At 39.2% G+C, this 19,678-nt stretch overlaps 1 protein-coding gene and 1 pseudogene across 3 annotated transcripts in view; one reads left to right on the top strand and one right to left on the bottom strand.

The window, feature by feature from the left end:
• TXNRD3 (thioredoxin reductase 3) overlaps positions 1-19,198 on the bottom strand; it is an 83,944-nt gene extending 64,746 nt beyond the window's left edge. The window contains exon 1 of one of the 3 annotated variants that reach the window (XM_074340460.2): positions 19,068-19,198. In XM_074340460.2, the coding sequence (XP_074196561.2) occupies positions 19,068-19,106 (39 nt within the window). In that variant the 5' untranslated portion in view covers positions 19,107-19,198. Of the gene's footprint in view, positions 1-18,450; positions 19,004-19,067 lie in introns of those variants that run through there. The other 2 variants (XM_074340465.2, XM_074340461.2) reach the window with 2 other exon arrangements.
• On the top strand, positions 2,425-3,291 carry LOC109439159 (nucleophosmin-like; annotated as a pseudogene).
• Positions 19,199-19,678: the final 480 nt, after the last annotated feature.

Raw genomic sequence — 19,678 nt, 5'->3', positions numbered from 1 at the left:
ACCAGAGAATACCAGGAAAAGCGATAGCTAAGAATAGTCCTTCTAGGGTCAGAATAAGCTTCAAACTTGCCTCAAAAACTATCCCTGCAAAGGGGCCCAGATTTAATTGGATAAGAGTATGGAACAATTTACACTCCGGGGCATTGTCAAACACAATAGCACAACTAGCCTGCAATTAGTGGCGCCTAACATCTGGGTATGATACCAACAGAGACAAAACGAAGAACAAAAACAACATAACACAGTCAACAACAGACCTGCTAAAATCCCTCTCATCCCAGGGTGACTATGCAGACACCAAGGCTGGACCCTCTGAGGAGTGACATCTTGGATGGAAATAAACTCCCCTAAAATAATCCAGCCAATTTATTATAAAGAAATAAAGAAGCAAACCAAAAGGCACAGAGAAGGAGAGGTCCCGTATCTATCGGGACTTGCTACAATAGTATTACCTACAATGTCCAGGTTTCAACAAGAAATTACCAGACATACAAAGAAACAGGTAAGCAGATCTATGCATAGGGGAAAAAAGCAGGCAAGAGAAACTACCTCTCAGAGGGCCCAGATATCATACCGAATAAACAAAGTAGCATTGTAAATATGTTCAAAGAATTAAAGAAAACTATGTTTGAAGAAATGAAGGAAGGTATGATGATAATGTCTAATCCAATAGAGAATATCAGTATAAAGATAGAAATGATTAAAAAAAAAACCAAATGGACATTATGAAGTTGAAAAGTACAATAAAATTAAAAGTTCACTGGAGTGTCTTAACAGTTGATTTGAACTGGCAGAAGAAAGAATTAACAAACTTGGGAGACAGATCAGCAGAGATGAAACCTGAAGAGACAGAGAAGAAAGAAGAAAAACGGATAGAGTCTCAGAGAAACATGGAACACCATTAAGCACAACAACAGATGTAATTTGTAACACTGATAACATAAGAGGGGGCACAACTGTAAGAGAGTAGAGTTTTTGTATGTGATATAAGTTAAACTGGTATCAGTTTAAATTTATCTTATCTTTAGGATGTTATATGTAATCCCCATGGTAGCCACAAAAATATCTAGCAAATATTCACAAAAGGAAATGAGAAGGGAATCAAAAAAATGTCACTACAAAGAATCAACTAAACACAAAGAAAGACAGTAAGAGAGGAAATGAGGGGCAAAAAACTATAAGATATACAGAAAACAAATTTTAAAATGGAAAACGGAAGTCATTCCCTAGCAATACTTTAAATGTAAATAGATTAAACAACCCAATCAAAAGACATAGATTGGTAGAATGTATTAAAAAAAACAGGATCCAACATTATGCTGAAGAGATTCATTTTTGAGCTAAGGACACACATAGGTTGAAAGTGAAAGTACAAAAAAGATACCATGCAAAGAGTAACCAAAAGAGAGCAGGGATGGCTATATTGATATGAGACAAAATAGATTTCAAGTCAAACTGTTGTAAGAGACTAAAAAGGACATTATGTATTTATAAAAGGGTCAATATTCCCAGAAGACACAAGAATTATAAAAATATATCCAACAAAAATCAGAGCTACAAATACATGAAGCAAACACTGACCAAACTGAAGAAACTGACTTAATTACAATTATAGCAGGACATTTAAATAGTCCACTTTCAAAAATGGTAAAACCACCAGGCATAAGATCAGTAAAGAACTAGAGGATTAGAAGAACACTACAGACCAACTGTACCTAACAGACATATTACATAACAACCCACCCAACAAAAGCAGAATATACATTTTTCTCAAGTACACATGGAACATTCTCCAGGATAGACCATATGCTAGGCTACAAAACAAGTCTTTTTTTTTTTTTTAACAACAGAACAAGCCTTTTAATTTTTTTATTACTCAAAAAAGCTTCACTTTTTTTATTTAGCTTTCTGACTCTGTGCTTGTGCCTTCAACACTCACAACAATTTTCTGCTCCTTGATAAGGAAAACACACTTGATCCTGTCATGGACACATTTAGCACACATGAATCTACCACAGGCCCTGCTGACATGTTTTTCACTTTAGACAACCTCATTAGAACTTTAGGTCTCACAGCACAAACTCCGCGAAGTCGGGCTGCACACACGCCACATGCAGATTTTGGTGCTTTCCCAACCTTCTTGGTATAAAGGTAAACAATTCTATTACTGGGGGTTTAAGACTGGTATGTCAAATGCTGGACCATTCTGAATGCCTGTAGACACCATCCCCGAAAAAGCAAACAAGTCTCAATAAAAAGAGTGAAAAGACTGAAATCACACAAAGTATCTTTTCTTATCACAGAAGAATGAAACGAGAAATCAACAGCAGAAGGAAAACTAGAAAATTCACAAATACAGTCATGTGCCGCTTAATGACAAGGATACATTCTAAGAAATGAGTCTTTAAGCCATTTCACCACCCCATGAAAGATTTGATGGACATGGACATGAGCCCCCTGAGGCCCCAGAACTATCTTTTCAGTTATGAACTAAAGGCCACCTTATCAATTTAAGGTGGATAATGATGAAAATGAGATCATTACCAATTATCTTTAAGAACAGTCAGTCTAGGGGCTGGTGAAAAGGATGAATTGTACATTGTTGAAGTAGAGGTAATGAATTATGAAGGTAGTCCAATTACAGTAACCCTGGCAATTTTGAAAATGTCTGCATAGCCAATAATTTCCCTTGGGGACATTAAAATACCACCACCTGTGGTCTGATGGTTAAAGTGTGGTTCAGGGCCTATACGTATTAGTGGACAGCACTTGGTAGCTGTGGAGGAAGATACAGTCAGAAGATGACGACGAGGAGGATGTGAAACTCCTATGTGTATCTGGAAAGCATTCTGCCCCTAGAAGTGGTAGCAAGGTTCCACAGAAAAAAAGTAAAACTTGCTGCTGCTGAAGGTGACTATGAAAATGATGACGACGACAATGATGAGGATGATTTTGATGAGGAGGAAGCTGAAGAAAAAGCTCCAATAAAGATATCTGTATGAGATACTCCAGCCAAAAATGCACAAAAATGAAACCAAAATGGAAAAGACTCAAAGCCATCAACACCAAGATCAAAAGGTCAAGAACCCTTTGAAAAACAGGAAAAAACTCCTGAAACACCGAAAGGACCTAGTTCTGTAAAAGACATTAAAGCAAAAATGCAAGTAAGTATAGAAAAAGGTGGTTCTCTTCCCAAAGTGAAAGCCAAGTTTATCAATCATGTTAACTGCTTCCAGATAACTTACCAGGGAGGCTATTCAAGATCTCTGGCAGTGGAGGAAGTCTCTTTAAGAAAATAGTCTAAACAGTTTGTTAAAATTTTCCGTCTTATTTCATTTTTGTAAGTTGATATCTAAACCTGTCCTTTTCATAACATAGAGTGAGAACTTTCCCTACCATGTCTGATAAATGTTGTCCAGGTTCCATCGCCAAGAATGTGTTGCCCAAAATGCTTGTTGAGTTCTTAAAGATGGAACTCCATCCTTTGGCTGGTTTTAAGTATGTATGGAATGTTATGATAGGAAACAGTAGTAGTAGTGGAGGTCAGGGAAATGGTGGAGAGACAAAAATATAAATGTTCAATAAACTCAATATTTTAATAACAAAGATCTTAAATCAAAAATTTAACTTTACACCTTAAGGAACTAGAAAGAGAACATAACTAAACTCAAAGCTAGCAATAGAGAGGAAATAAAGACTAGGGCACAAATGAACAAAATAGAGAACAGAAAAATCATACAGAAAATCAACAAAACCAAGAGTTGCTTCTTTGGCAAAAATCTACCCATACTGACTAAGAAAAAAATAAAGAAGACTCAAATAACTAAAACCAGAAATGAAAGAGCGACCATTACTACTGTTTTTACATAAATAAAAAGGATTATAGGAGTATTATGAACAACTGTACGGTAACGAAGTGCATAATCCAGATGAAATGTATAAATTCCTAGAAACACACAACCCACTAAGACTGAATCATGAATAGAGAATGTGAATCAACCTATAACTAGTAAGGAGACTGAATCAGTAATCAAAAGCCTCCCAACAAAAAAAGTCCAGGACCAGATGGCTTCACTAGTCAATTCTACCAAACATATAACGAAGAATGAACACCAATCCTCCTCAAACTCTTCCAAAAAAATTGAAGAGCGAACACTTCTAAACTCACCCTATGAGACTATCATTACCCTGAACCAAAGCCAGCCAAAGATACTGCAAGAAATCTACCGACCAATATCTCTGATGAATATGACATAAAAATCCACAATAAAACACTAGCAATACAAATTCAACAGCATATTAAAATTATCATACGCAATGACCAAGTGGGATTTATCCCTAAAATGTAAGGGTGTTTAACATACAAACATAATGTAATATACCACATTAACAGAATGAAGGGGGGAGAAAAACCCTATGATTATCTCAATGCATGCAGAAAAAGAAAATTCAACATCTTTCATTTTTTTTAAGAAACTTCAACATCTTTCATTAAAAACACTCAACAAACTAAGAACAGAAGTAAACTCCTCAAAACACTAAAGACCAAATACGAAAAGCCGACAACTAACATCATACTTGATGGTGAAAGGGTCTTCTCCAAGATTAAGAACAAGATAAAGATGCCCACTTTCACTATTTCTGTTCAACATAGGACTGGAAGTCCTAGCCAGAGAATTAAGGCAAGATAAGAAAAGAAAGGCATCCAAATTGGAAAGGCACTTCCAAGTTGGAAAAGAAGTAAAATTACCTCTGTTCACTGCTAACGTGACGCTATGTATAAAACCCTAAGATTGTTAACTAATAAACAAATTCAGCAAAGTTGTAAGATACAAAATGAATAAACAAAAATCAGTTACTTTTCTACTAACAATGAATAAATAAATAAAAAAGAAGAGAAGAATTCTACTTACAATAGCATGAAGAAGAATATTTAAAAATAAACTTAACAAGGAGGCAAAGATTTGTACACTGAAAAACTACAAAATGTTGCTGAAAGAATTAAAGAAGATACAAATAAGTGGAAAGAAAACCCCGTGGTCATGGATTAGAAGACTTAATATTGTTAAAATGCCAATTATTACTCAAAGCGATCTACAGATTCATTGTAATCTCTATTAGAATCCTCAAAACAAATTTTGAATAGAAAAACCCATCCTAAAATTCATATGGAATCTCAAGAGAACCCAAACAGCCAAAAATCTTGCAAAAGAAGAACAAAGTTGGAGGTCTCACATTTCCCAATTTCAGAACTTGCAACAGAGCAAACAGGGTGGTACTGGCATAAAGATAGACATAGATCAATTGAAGAGAACAGAGAGCCCAGAAATAAAGCCTCACATATCAGGTCAAATGACTTTGGACAATGATGCCAAGGCCAATGGGGAAAGGACAGTCTTTTCAACAAATGGTGATGACAAAACTGGATGGATATCCACATACAGAGAACTCAATTTAAATCCTTAGCCAATACCATATACAAAAATTAACTCAAAATGGATCATATATGTAAAGGTGGGAGCTAAAACTATAAAACTCTAAGAAGAAAATAGGCCAAAACTTCACAACATTGGATTTGGCAATGACTTTTTTGATATGACACCAAAGGCACAAGTAACAAAGAAAACAGACAAGTTGGACATCATAAAAATTAAAAACTTTTGAGCATCAAAGGAAACTGAATTATCAACTGAATAAAAAGCATCAACTGAATAAAAAAGCAACCCCAGAATTGGATAGAATATTTGCAAATCACATATCTGATAAGGGATTCATATATAGAATATATAAAGAACTCCTAAACCTCAACAACAACAAAATAACCCAATTAAAAAATTGACAAAACAATTGCAATGACATTTCTGTAAGGAAGATATTAGCCAGTAACAAATGGCAAATAAGGACATGAAAAGATACTCACCATCACTAGCCATCACGGAAATAATAAAACTACAGAGATACCATTTCATACCCATTTAGGATAACTATTATCTAAACAAAAAACACAAAATAACAAGTGTTGACAGGGATGTGGAGAAACACGGACTTTTGCGCACTGTTGGTGGAAATCTCAAAGAGTATGACCACTGCGAAAAACGATATGATGATTCCTCAAAAAATTAAAAATACCATACGATACAGCAATTCCACCATCGGGTATATACCAAAAACAATTGAAAAGACGGCCTCAAACAGATATCTGTACACATGTTCACAGCAGCAATACCCATAATTGCCAAAAGGTGGAAGCCACCTAAGTATTCACGAATGGATGAATGGATAAAGAACATGTAGTATATACATACATACAATGGAATATTATTCGGCCTTAAAATGGAAGAAATTCTCACACAGGCTACAAGATAGATAAGCCTAGAGGACACTATGCTCAGTGAAATAAGCCTATCACAAAAAAAACACACAAATATTGCATGATTGCACATATATGAGGCAACTAAAGCAATCAAATTCAGAGAGACAGAAAGGAGAATGATGGTTTCCAGGGGCTGAGGAAGGGGGAACGGGGAAATACTGTTCAATGGATACGGGGAAGATGAAAAGAGTTCTGTGGATAGACAGTGGTGATGGTTGCAAAACAATGTAAATGTACTAATGCTACCGAACTTTAAAATGGTTAAAACAGTAAACTGAGTTAGGTTCATTTTACAACAGAAAAAAAGCTGATCAATGGAAGTATAAATTTTTAACCCAAAAATGTATGAATCAGGATTGGGGAAACATGGTTTAAAATTAACGTGGGGAAGAGGTTTAAAAAAAAATCAGGACATTGTCTTCAATATTCAGTTTGGGCCATTATTTTATATCTGACTTTAACGGTAGTTTTCTGACTACTCTAGTTGCCGCCCCATGTAATCTAGTCTTTATACTACTGCCAGATTTCAAATCACAGACCAGACACTTTCACTCCTCTTCTCAACAGTCTCAGTATATTACACCATAGAAATGGCAGCATGAGGTAAGCCTCTTGAAATCTCCCCTGGAATTTACAACAAATTGAACAACTGTAATTCCACAAAGGACTCGCTGTGCAGCAGACAGGCAAGACTAAGAGACGTGCAATTGGAATCATCTAAAGGTAGGCAAACTGGGCACGCAGGGGAGGAGGGAAGGGAGAAGTGCAGAGACGGAGCTCCAAGTTCCCTGCATTCCAGAACTACTATAGCCACGGGACAGGGAAGAATTCGGACTGCTAGCACTCCCCTTATGGCCCACAGTCCCGCCTGATGGATCTGTATATAACATGGCTGACCTGACGTTCAAAGCAGAGACCTCGGAGCAAAGACTGAGGGAAGGGTGAAAACGGTGGTTTTACTGCCAAGCAGAGGACGGAAGGCTAGGCACAGAGCCTAGCTGATCCCTCCCTACCCTCTCAGTGCTAGAAACTGAACAGTAGCAGTATCAGAACAAAAGAACAGAGTTATTTGCTGTTCTTTTGTTCTGATACTGCTACTGTTCAGTTCTGAGAACTGCAGGCCTGCAGCCACTGACTCTTGACCTAAATAGATCTGGTAAAGGGGAGTGAACCTTGGGTAAAGCATTGGCTGTGCTGGTGGTTGCTGCCATCGCTCAGAGCCACCTCTCACAACCCACCCTGCCCCTGCCCCCACCTATCTGTACAGATCCCTGAAGATATAAACAGAGCGCTGAAACACACAGGCTCTGAAACTGGTGCAGGAAGAGCTTTAAAACTTCAGAAGCTCTCCACAACCCCCCACAGAGGTGGTGCCCTGAGACCCAGGTGACCTGCTCACGGAGAAGACCACCTTCCAGGGAACCCCCCTCCCCGACATTGTGTGAGAAGCCAAAACAGTGCAGAGAAAATATAACACTACAGCGTGAGAGAGAATAAAAGGCTGCAGTCGGAGAGAAAATAAAACATTCTACCAACACCTACTGGAAAGCAAAAGAAAGACCTCTTCCTAACAACCCGTTACAGAGCCCATTCCTGTAGATGCCTAGGAAGAGAAATAATAATTCATTAATTACCATGAATAACTAAGGTAACAAGTCAGCTCAGAAAGAAAATGAAAAATTTCCAGAAAATGAACTTAAAGACATGGAAACGTGATTTAAATGACAGAGAATTCAAGACTGCAATTTTTAAAAGTTCAACGAGATGCGAGAAAACCCAGACAGGCAGTTTAATGAACTCAGAAAACAACCAAAGAACAAAAAGAAGATTTACCAAACAGATTGAAATTTTCAAAAAAAACCAAACAGAATTTCTGGAGATTAACAACTCATAAAAGAAATGAAGAATGAAACAGCCAGCTTAGGTAATAGAGCTGACCAGATGGAGGAAAGAATCAGTGAATCCAAGATAGAAATCTGGAAATGACACAGATGGAAGAGAGATACTTGAGAGTTAAAAGAAATGAAAGAACTCTGCAAGAACTTTTTGACTCCTTCAGAAAGAGCAATATGAAAATAATGGCTATACCAAAAGGAGAAGAAAGGGAGAAGAGAACAGAGAGTATATTCAAATAAAGAGTTGATAGAAACTCCCCAAACTTGTGGAAAGAACTGGATCCTTGAATCCAAAAAGCAAATAGAACACCTAATTGCGTCAATCCCAACAGGCCTTCTCCAAGGCACATTGTATTGAAGCTGTCAAAAATTAACGACAAAGAAAGAATCCTCAAGGCAGCCAGGGAAAAGAAGACAGTAACCTACAAAGCAAAGCCCATTAGGTTATTATCAGATTTTTTTTCAGCAGAAACTCAACAAACCATGGAGGAAGTGGAATCAAATATTCAAGCTATTGAAAGAGAAAAATTATTAGCCAATAACTCATAATATCCAGCAAAGATATCCTTTAGATATGAAGGAGGATGAAGATCTTTCTTCACATCCGTAAAGATGTATGTGCTCCGATGTTCACTGCAGCTTTATTTATGGTGGCCAAGCAAGGAAACAACCAAAGTGTCCTTCGATAGATGATTGGAGAAAGAAGATGTGGTATATATACATAAAGGAATACTACTCTATCATAATAAAAGATGAAATAGTGCCATTTGCGACAACACGGATGGATCTTAAGATTATTATGCGAAGCGAAATAAGTCAGACAGAAAAAGTAGAGAACCACATGATTTCACTGATAATGTAGTATATAAAACTGAAATCAACAAAGGAACAAGACAAACAAATGAAGAAACAAAAACTCATAGACACAGACAATAGTTTAGTGGTGACCAGAGGGTAAAAGGGGTGGGCGAGTGGTAGATGAGGGTAAAAGGGATCAAATATATGGTGATAGAAAGAGAACTGACTCTGGGTCGTGAACACACAATGTGATATATAGATGATGTATGACAGAATTGTACACCGGAAACCTATGTAACTTTGCTAATAATTGTCACCCCAATAAACTTTAATTAAAAAAAAAGTCTGGACTTCTGGAAAAATGGCGGCGTGAGGTGAGCCTCTGTAAAGCTCCCCTGGAATTTACAAAGAATCGAACAACAAAAACTCCACAAAGGACTCCCTGCACAGCAGACAGGCAAGACGAAGAGGCCCACTACCGACTGAAATCACCTACAGGTGAGAGATTCGCGCGAGTGGAGGGAGGAGGAAAGGGAGAAGTGCGGAGACGGAGCCGCGCGGGCTCAGGACGCAGACCTAGCTCACTGCTCCGAGCTCGCTGCTTCCCGGAACTACCGCAGCTGCGGGAGAGGGAAGAACTCGGACTGCTAGGGCTCCGCTTATGGCCCACAGGGCTGAGGGGACAGCATATAACACGGCTGAACCTAACGCTCACGACAGAGACCTCGGAGAAAAGACTGAGGGAAAAAGGCTGAAAACGGTGGTTTAAGCCCGCACTGCCGAGCAGAGAACGGAGCCTTAGGCACTGAGACTAGCCGCCCCCTCCCTCCCCTCCCAGAGCTCGCCCCGCCCCCACCTGCCCGGTGCTACAAGCGAAACAGTAGCAGTGTCAGATCAAAACAACAGAAAATTCGCTGTTTTGAAAACTGTGGACCGCAAACAAAAATTCACAGCCAAACTAGTTCCGGCAAGGGGACAGAGCTGTGGAAGCAGGACCGGCTGTGGTGGTGGTCGCCGCCATTGCTCTGGGCCACCTCTCACAGCTCACCCCGCCCCTGGCCCCACCTATCTGGGCGGATCCCTGCAGGAGTAAACAGAACTGCTGAAATATACGGGCTCTGAATCAGGAACTGGAAGAGCTTTGGGACATCAAAAGCTCTCCGCATACCCACCGGGACACTGCGCCCTGTGACCTAGACGAACTATTAACAGAGGAGAAGCCCGTCTCCCAGGGAATCCCCCCATTGTGTGAGAAGTTGGAATAGTGCAGAGAAAACATAGCACTACCGTGTGGGAGAAGAAAAATAAGTTGCAGTTGGAGAAATAATAAAACATTCCACCAACAAGTAAGTACTGGCAAACAAAAGAAAGACCGCTTTCTATCAACCTGTTACAGAAGTCACTCCTGTGGATGTCTAGGAAGAGAAATAGTAAACCAGTAATCGCCATGAATAACCAAGGCAACAAGATAGCTCAGAAAGAAAGTGAAAAATCTCCAGAGAAGTCACTTAAAGATACAGAAATATGTGACTTAAATGACAGAGAATTCAAGATTGCAGTTCTGAAAAAACTCAACGAGATACAAGAAAACACAGATAGGCAGTTAAAGGAACTCAGAAACTCAATCAAAGAACAGCATGAGCATTTTACGAAAGAGATTGAAATCTTAAAAAAGAACCAAATAGAATTTCTGGAGATTAAGAACTCAATAGAAGAAATTAAGAATGAAATAACCAGCTTAGGTAGTAGAGTTGACCAGATGGAGCAAAGAATCAGTGACATCGAAGATAGAAACCTGGAAATGACACAAATAGAAGAAGAAAGAGACTTGAGACTTAAAAGAAATGAAAGAACTCTACAAGAACTTTCTGACTCCATCAGAAAGAGCAATATAAGAATAATGGGCATACCAGAAGGAGAAGAAAAAGAGAAGAGAACAGAGAATATACTCAAACAAATTGTCTATGAGAACTTCCCAAATTTGTGGACAGAACTGGACCCTCGAATCCAAGAAGCAAATAGAACACCTAGTTACCTCAATCCCAACAGACCTTCTCCAAGGCACATTGTATTGAAGCTGTCTAAAATCAACGACAAAGAAAGAATCCTCAAGGCAGCCAGGGAAAAGAAGACAGTAACTTACAAAGGAAAGCCCATTAGATTATCATCAGATTTTTCAGCAGAAACTCTACAAGCCAGGAGGGAGTGGAACCAAATATTCAAGCTATTAAAAGAGAGAAACCATGAGCCAAGAATAATATATCCAGCAAAGACATCCTTTAGATATGAAGGAGGAATAAAGACCTTTCCAGACATACAGAAGCTGAGGGAATTTTCTAATACACGACCTGCACTACAAGAAATACTAAAGGAGGCTATTCGACAACCATCAACAGGGACAATTTGTGGCAACCAAAACTCAAAAAGGGGGAAAGTAAAGGCCTGAACCGGAATATGGGAATGGAGAAAGTAAGCGTGCTGAAGAAAATGGAATACTCTAAATATCAAACTTTCTTTTATATAAACTTAAGGGTAACCACTCAAAATAAATCCAGAACTGAAATATATACTGAAATAAAAGAAGAAACAGAGGGAAACATCATAGAATACCACCACACAGAAATAACAGACAACAACATAAAGGCAAAGAAACAATGGAGACACAGCCTTACCAGAAAACTAAAGATAGAATGACAGGAAATCCTCACATATCAATAATCACCCTAAATGTAAATGGACTGAACTCACCAATAAAAAGGCACAGAGTAGCAGATTGGATCAAAAAACTAAACCCAACCATATGCTGTCTCCAAGAGACACATCTCAGCTACAAGGACAAGCATAGACTCAAAGTGAAAGGGTGGAAATTGACACTCCAAGCAAATGGTACCCAGAGAAAATCAGGTGTAGCCATAATGATATCAGATGAAACAGACTTCAAGGTGAAAAAGATAACAAGAGACAAAGATGGACATTTCATAATGGTGAAGGGGACTGTACAACAAGAAGACATAACAGTCATCAATATTTATGCCCCCAGTCAGGGAGCACCGAAATACACCAAGCAACTACTAACAGAACTAAAGGGAGAAATTGACCAAAATACAATTATACTAGGGGACTTAAATACATCATTGACAGCGATGGATAGATCATCCAAACAGAAAATAAATAACGAAATAGTAGCCCTAAATGACACATTAGATGAAATGGACATAATTGACATTTATAGAGCACTTCATCCTAAAACATCAGACTATACATTCTTTTCTAGTGTACATGGAACATTCTCAAGGATAGACAATCTATTGGGACATAAAATCAGTCTCAACAAATTTAAGAAGATTGAAATCATACCATGCATATTCTCTGATCACAAGGCTTTGAAATTGGATATCAACTGTAAAAAGAAAGCGGGAAAAAACACAAATACATGGAGATTAAATAACATATTTTTAAAGAAGGACTGGGTCAAAGAAGAAATTAGAGGAGAGATCAAAAGATACATAGAAACAAATGACAATGAAAATACATCCTACCAAAATTTTTGGGATGCAGCGAAAGCAGTTTTAAGAGGGAAATTTATCTCATTACAGGCCTATCTCAAGAAACAAGAAAACTCCCAAATAAATAACCTCATGTTACACCTTAAAGAACTAGAAAAAGAAGAACAAGTAAAACCCAAGGTCAGCAGAAGAAAGGAAATAACAAAAATTAGAGCAGAACTAAATGAAATAGAGAACAAAAAGACAATAGAAAAAATTAATATGACAAAGAGCTGGTTCTTTGAAAAGATTAACAAAATTGACAAACCCTTGGCTAGACTTACTAAGATAAAAAGAGAGAAGACACTGATTAACAAAATCAGAAACGTAAAAGGGGAAGTTATCACGGACACCACAGAAATACAAAGGATCATCCAAGAATACTATGAAGGACTATATGCCACCAAATTCAACAACCTAGAAGAAATGGACAAGTTCTTAGAAACATATAGCCTTCCAAGGCTGAACCATGAAGAACTGGAAAATCTAAACAGACCGATCACCAGTAACGAAATTGAATCAGTCATCCAAAACCTTCCCAAAAGCAAAAGTCCGGGACCAGATGGCTTCACTAGTGAATTCTACCAAACCTTCAAAGAGGATCTAATACCAATTCTGCACAAACTCTTCCAAAAAATTGAAGAAGAGACAGTACTCCGTAACTCATTTTATGAGGCCAACATTACCCTGATACCAAAACCTGGTAAGGACAGCACAAAAAAAGAAAACTACAGACCAATATCTCTAATGAATACTGATGCAAAAATCCTAAATAAAATTCTAGCAAATCGAATACAACAATGCATTAAAAAGATTATTCATCACGACCAAGTGGGGTTCATCCCCGGGGCACAAGGATGGTTCAACATACGCAAATCCATCAATGTGATACATCACATAAACAAAATAAAGGACAAAAATCATATGATTATATCAATTGATGCAGAAAAAGCATTTGACAAGGTACAACATCCATTTATGATTAAAACACTTAATAAAATGGGTATAGAAGGAAAATACCTTAACATAATAAAGGCCATATATGACAAGCCCTCTGCTAATCTCATAATTAATGGAGAAAAACTGAAGCCCTTTGCTCTACGTTCAGGAACATGACAGGGATGTCCCCTATCACCTCTGCTTTTCAACATAGTGTTGGAAGTCCTTGCCAGAGCAATCAGGCAAGAGAAAGAAATAAAAGGCATCCAAATTGGGAATGAAGAAGTTAAATTATCACTCTTGCAGATGACATGATGCTATATATATATAGAAAACCCTAAAGACTCCACCAAAAAGCTATTAGAAACAATCAACGAATATAGTAAAGTTGCCGGCTACAAAATCAACGCACAAAAGTCCATTGCTTTCCTATATACTAACAATGTAATCTCAGAAAAAGAAATACAAAAAACAATTCCTTTTGCAATTGCAGCAAAAAGAATAAAATACCTAGGAATAAACTTAACCAAGGATGTGAAAGACCTATATGCTGAAAACTATAAGACATTTTTGAAAGAAATTGAAGAAGACACAAAGAAATGTAAAGACATTCCATGCTCATGGATTGGAAGAATCAACATAGTTAAAATGGCCATATTACCCAAAGCAATATACAGATTCAATGCAATCCCCATCAAAATCCCAATGGCATATTTTAAATAGAACAAAAAATCATCAGATTTGTTTGGAACCACAAAAGACCCCGAATAGCCAAAGCAATCTTGAGAAAAAAGAACAATACTGGAGGTATCACACTTCCTGACTTTGGCTTGTACTACAGGGCTACAATAATCAAAACAGCATGGTATTGGCAGAAAAACAGACACATAGACCAATGGAATAGAATTGAGAACCCAGAAATAAAACCACATAAATATGGACAGATAATTTTTGACAAAGAAGCTAAAAACATACAATGGAGCAAAGACAGCCTCTTCAATAAATGGTGCTGGGAGAACTGGATAGCCACGTGCAAAAGAATGAAACTGGACTGCTATTTGTCACCATGTACCAAAGTTAATTCAAAATGGATCAAAGACTGAAGCATAAGACCTGACACAATAAACTGCATAGAAGAAAACGTAGGTACTAAACTTATGGACCTTGGGTTCAAAGAGCATTTTATGAACTTGACTCCAAAGGCAATGGAAGTAAAAGCTAAAATAAATGAATGGGACTATATGAAACTTAAAAGCTTCTGCACAGCAAAAGAAACCATCGACAAAATAAAGAGGCCACCAACTGAATGGGAGAAGATTTTTGCAAACAGTGCCTCCGATAAGGGGCTAGTATCCAGAATATACAAGGAACTCATGCAACTCAACAAAAAACAAACAAACAACCCAATTGAAAAATGGGCAGAGGACTTGAAGAGACATTTCTCCAAAGAGGACATACAAATGGCAAATAGACATATGAAAAAATGCTCAACATCACTAATCATCAGAGAAATGCAAATCAAAACCACAATGAGATATCACCTCACCCCAGTCAGAATGGCTACCATCAACAAGACAAATAATAACAAATGTTGGAGAGGCTGTGGAGAAAAAGGAACCCTCATACACTGTTGGTGGGAATGCAGATTGGTGCAGCCGTTATGGAAGGCAGTGTGGAGGTTCCTCAAAGAATTACGAATAGAATTACCATATGACCCAGCAATCCCTCTCCTGGGGATCTACCCAAAAAATCTGAAAACATTTAGAGATAAAGACACGTGTGCTCCAATGTTCATTGCAGCTTTGTTTACGGTGGCCAAGACATGGAAACAACCAAAATGTCCTTCGATAGATGAATGGATAAAGAAGTTGTGGTATATATACACAATGGAATACTATTCAGCAGTAAGAAAAGATGATATAGGAACATTTGTGACAACATGGATGGATCTTGAGAGAGTAATGCTGAGCGAAACAAGTCAGACAGAAAAAGCAGAGAACCATGTGATTTCACTGATATGTGGTATATAAACCAAAAACAACAAAAGAACAAGACAAACAAATGAGAAACAGAAACTCATAGACACAGACAATAGTTTAGTGGTTGCCAGAGGGTAAGGGGAGCGGGGGGTGGGGGGTGGGAGATGAGGGTAAGGGGGATCGAATATATGGTGATGGAAGGAGAACTGACTCTGGGTGATGAACACACAATGGGATTTATAGATGATGTAATACAGAATTGTGCACCCGAAATCTATGTAATTTTACTAACAATTGTCACCCCAATAAATTTATTTAAAAAAAAAAAAAGTCTGCGATGAGCTTTCTTTGCTTAAATCATTAAGTCCACATTTAACTGTATTTTAAGATCTCCTCAATATGACTTTGAAATTAAACTTCTAACCAATTTCCAATTTACTCTCCTAATTTCCTTTCATATACCCTATGATCAACCCCACTATTTTTATTGCATCAGTTCCTGTCTTTGCTTACACTACTTCTTTAGCTAAATTATGTTCCTTACTACAGACATACAATTTATCTCTCAAGGACCAACTTAAATATCAGTTCCTTAAATTTTTCTGATTCCCCCATAGGAATAATTATTTTTGTCTCTCATTCCCACTGCACTTGTTTTCCACAGGCACTTCTTTCTCTACTTGAAAGCTGGTTGGTTACAGCTCAATTAGACCATTAGTTCTTAGGAGGCAAGACCACAGTTTATTCATTTTTGTGTCCCTACAACACTAAGCACCCAGTAACACTTGTTAAATGACATCAGTGGTCCAATCAAGAAACAAACCTCTCTACATGGCTCTGTAAGGACATATGTGGAATGTGGTGCCCAATTTGAGGTGATAAATTTAAGAGTTTCATGGTCAAACTACTTCACAATAGAATTAGTGAAGAGTCACGTGTAAAGATAGGTGATATGAGCACATAAGAAAGTAAGCTGCTTGGCCAGGCAAGAAAAATGCTCAGGGAAAATACTGAAAGATCTGTCATCCAATTAAAAGCAGGGTTCTTAATTCTCCACACTGGAGCAACACTCACCTCCAAAAGTGAGTAAATGTTTCAGGGAGACAGATTTTGGCTCAGTTTTTTAAAAAATTCAAATAAGGGCTGTCCAGTTATGTACTGGGACTCAAAGTAGTGGCCACATTACCGAAAGTGTTGATACACACAGAGTGAAAAACATTTGTCCTAAGATTTTCTGCATCGGCAAATCTAAGACCATTTTATTCATTCAACTCACATTACATGGTCCAGCCCACACTCTAGGCCCCAAGGATACAGCAGTGACAGGCATACTTCTGAGCTCTTGGACCTTTTATAAGCTCCAAAGGACAAATTTTAAACAATAGAGATAGAAGACAGAGCCTGGAAACAGACCAATGCATATATGAGAGCATTCAAATTAGTGTGGAAAAGATGAACTCTTCAATAAACAAAGCAGGGACAACTGATAAGCCATAAAGAAGAAAATGAACTGGATCCCCGCTCACATCATCTGTATCAAATCCAGGTGGAATAAAGAAAGTGAGTGCGAAAAGCACACTCTAAAATTCTCAGGAGCTAAAACAGGAGAGTATCTTTATGACCTTGGAGTAGAAATAGATTTCTTTAATAAGACAAAAAGCACAAACTATAAAAGAAAAAGAAAGATAAATTCAACTACATTATACTTCCAAACTTCAGTTAGCCAAAAGATTCCATAAAGAGTATGAAAACAAAAACCAAATCTGGGAGATTTTGCAATACATGTAACCAAAGGATTAGTATCCAAAAAACATAAAGAACACCTACAAATGAGAATAAAAATAAAACAACCTAATAGAGAAAAAAGCAAAAGACCTGAATGTTTCATAGACGAGGAAATTCAATTGACCCATAAACATATGAAAAGATGTCCAACTTCCATAAGTGAAATGCAAAATTAAAGCCACAATTAAATACTATTTCATAATTGCCAAAATGGCATTAAATATATCAACTGCTGGCAAGGTTATGGAGCAAAGAGGAACTGTTATCCACTGCCAGTGGGAGAGTAAACTGGTATAACCACTTGGAAAAACAGTTTGGCATCACCTAGTTAAGAAAGCAATCACACATCCTCTACGACTTCAGCTTCAAGGTATCTAAAGTAAATCTTGTATATGTGCACTGGGAGACACGTGCAAGAATAGGCATAGCTGTATTGCTTTTAAGAGCAAAATATAGAAACAGCAGAATCCATAAACTGTGGAATGATTCATCCTTGGGAATGTTACAGTAATGAAAATTAAAGAACCACAGTTACAGAAACTAACATACGTGAATCTATAAGACATAACTGTTGAGAAAAAAGTTCCAAGAGATTATATATACACACGTATGATTCTACTTACATAAAGTATCAAAACAGGCCAAAAAGAGCAAAATATTGTTTAAGAACATACATGTATTTGGTAAAACTATAAAGAAAAGCAAGGAATTTTGGATAGTGGTGAAGTCTGGAGGGAGAAAGGAGAATATAATCAGCGAGAGAAACATCCAAGGAGGCTTCCAGGGTACTAGTTTCTTTCTTTATCCTTTAAAATATATATATACATGATATGCATATTTTATGAAACACTATATAAGGCAACGTAAACTTGAAAACAAATTTGAAAAACATAGCTTATAATTTCAGGAACCTACCCAATAGTTTATACTTTTGCATATTCAACTTTCTGATAATGCTAAAAACATTAAGAGTCCCTATCACACACAAAAAAGTCCCTATCTTCCAAATGTTCATTTTTAAGTGGGTACTATTTAAAACTCAGAACAGATTTGCCCATAAAACTACTGGATATCCAGTTAGCCCCCCAAAGTTCTGGTAGTTTGCATTATAGCTGAAATTACCCATTAACTCGTACCATCCTCACACCCTTCGTTATGTTCATTTCACAGTACGAGGAAGCCAGGGTTCTGCGGAGTTCTGTAACTTGGTCAAGGTCACGCAGTTAGGAAATAGGATCTGACTCCAGCTTTAGTCTACTCCCAAGATGTGGCCTCTCCTCGCACTACTTTTTTCAGGCCAAAACTTTTTAGAAATATCTTTTATTCCTCCGGAAAAAATCTTGATAAATAAGCCAACATCAGGCTAACAGCCAGGAGGGAGTGGACGAGCGGTTTACCCCACAGGCCGCAGTCCCAAAACAAGTCGGAGAAGTATAGGCAGTGGGGGTTGCTCCGGGCTGCCGGCCTGTGGCCGCCTCTTCCGCGGTGCCAAAGGGCCTGAGCAAAGGGCCCCGGCCCTGGATTCGTGTTACCACCTTAGGAACGGGTCCGAGTCCCGGCCTGCCAAGCGATCGCTCGGCTTCCCAGCTGTGCTTCCGAGGGCAAGCCCCGCAGCGCTGGGGCTGGAGGTCCGGGGAGGCAGGAGGGAGGACCAGCAGGGCCCCAGAAGACCCCGCCTCCCCCAGACTCCCACCGCCCCACCCCAATCGGGCCTGGACCCGGACCCCGCCTGCCCCGCCTCTGCCCCGCCTACCCGCGTGCTGTGCGGGCAGTAACTCTTGCTGAAGATCATCACTCGGTTGTCCTCAATGAGGCCCAGGAGGCGGCGCCGTAGCTCCTCGCGGGCCTCAGCAGACGAGCAGCTGGTCCCGGGGAACCACAGGCGGGCCCGGCGCCCCGGCGGCGACGACACTGGCACTCCGCGGACGCTGCCCAGACGGCGGTGGGGTACGGCGCCCACCTTCACTGGCCCTGGCGCCGTCTGGGCCCGCGACGGCGGCGGCGGCGGCGGCGGCGGCGGCGGCGTCGGTGGTGGCGGCTGCGCCAGGTTTTCGATGTCGCTTCCGGCCGGGCCGGGCCTGCTCAGACACAGATAAGCGGGCGGAGGCGCCGGGACTGCGGTAGCGGGACTGTGGTTGGAAGGGTGAAACACAAAAGCTGCGCACACCGCGCACCCCCACAGGTCGGCAAGACTCTCGCTCCGGTCGGCGCCGCCCCGCCCCCGCGCATGCGAACTAGGTCGTTGCCCGGCAGTTGGGCAGGAATCACCTACCCTTGGCAAAGGGGTGGGTGCAAAGCTGGGTACCCTATCCCTGCTTTGTGTACGCATCCCGGGACCACCCAGTCTCCGTGATGCCACCCAGG

Source organism: Rhinolophus sinicus, chromosome 4 (genome assembly GCF_057876585.1).
Source record: "Rhinolophus sinicus isolate RSI-liver-muscle chromosome 4, RSI-T2T, whole genome shotgun sequence".
NCBI classification, from domain to species: domain Eukaryota; kingdom Metazoa; phylum Chordata; class Mammalia; order Chiroptera; family Rhinolophidae; genus Rhinolophus; species Rhinolophus sinicus.
Note: the sequence above shows the minus strand (reverse complement) of the source record. Positions and strands in the feature narration are given on the sequence as shown.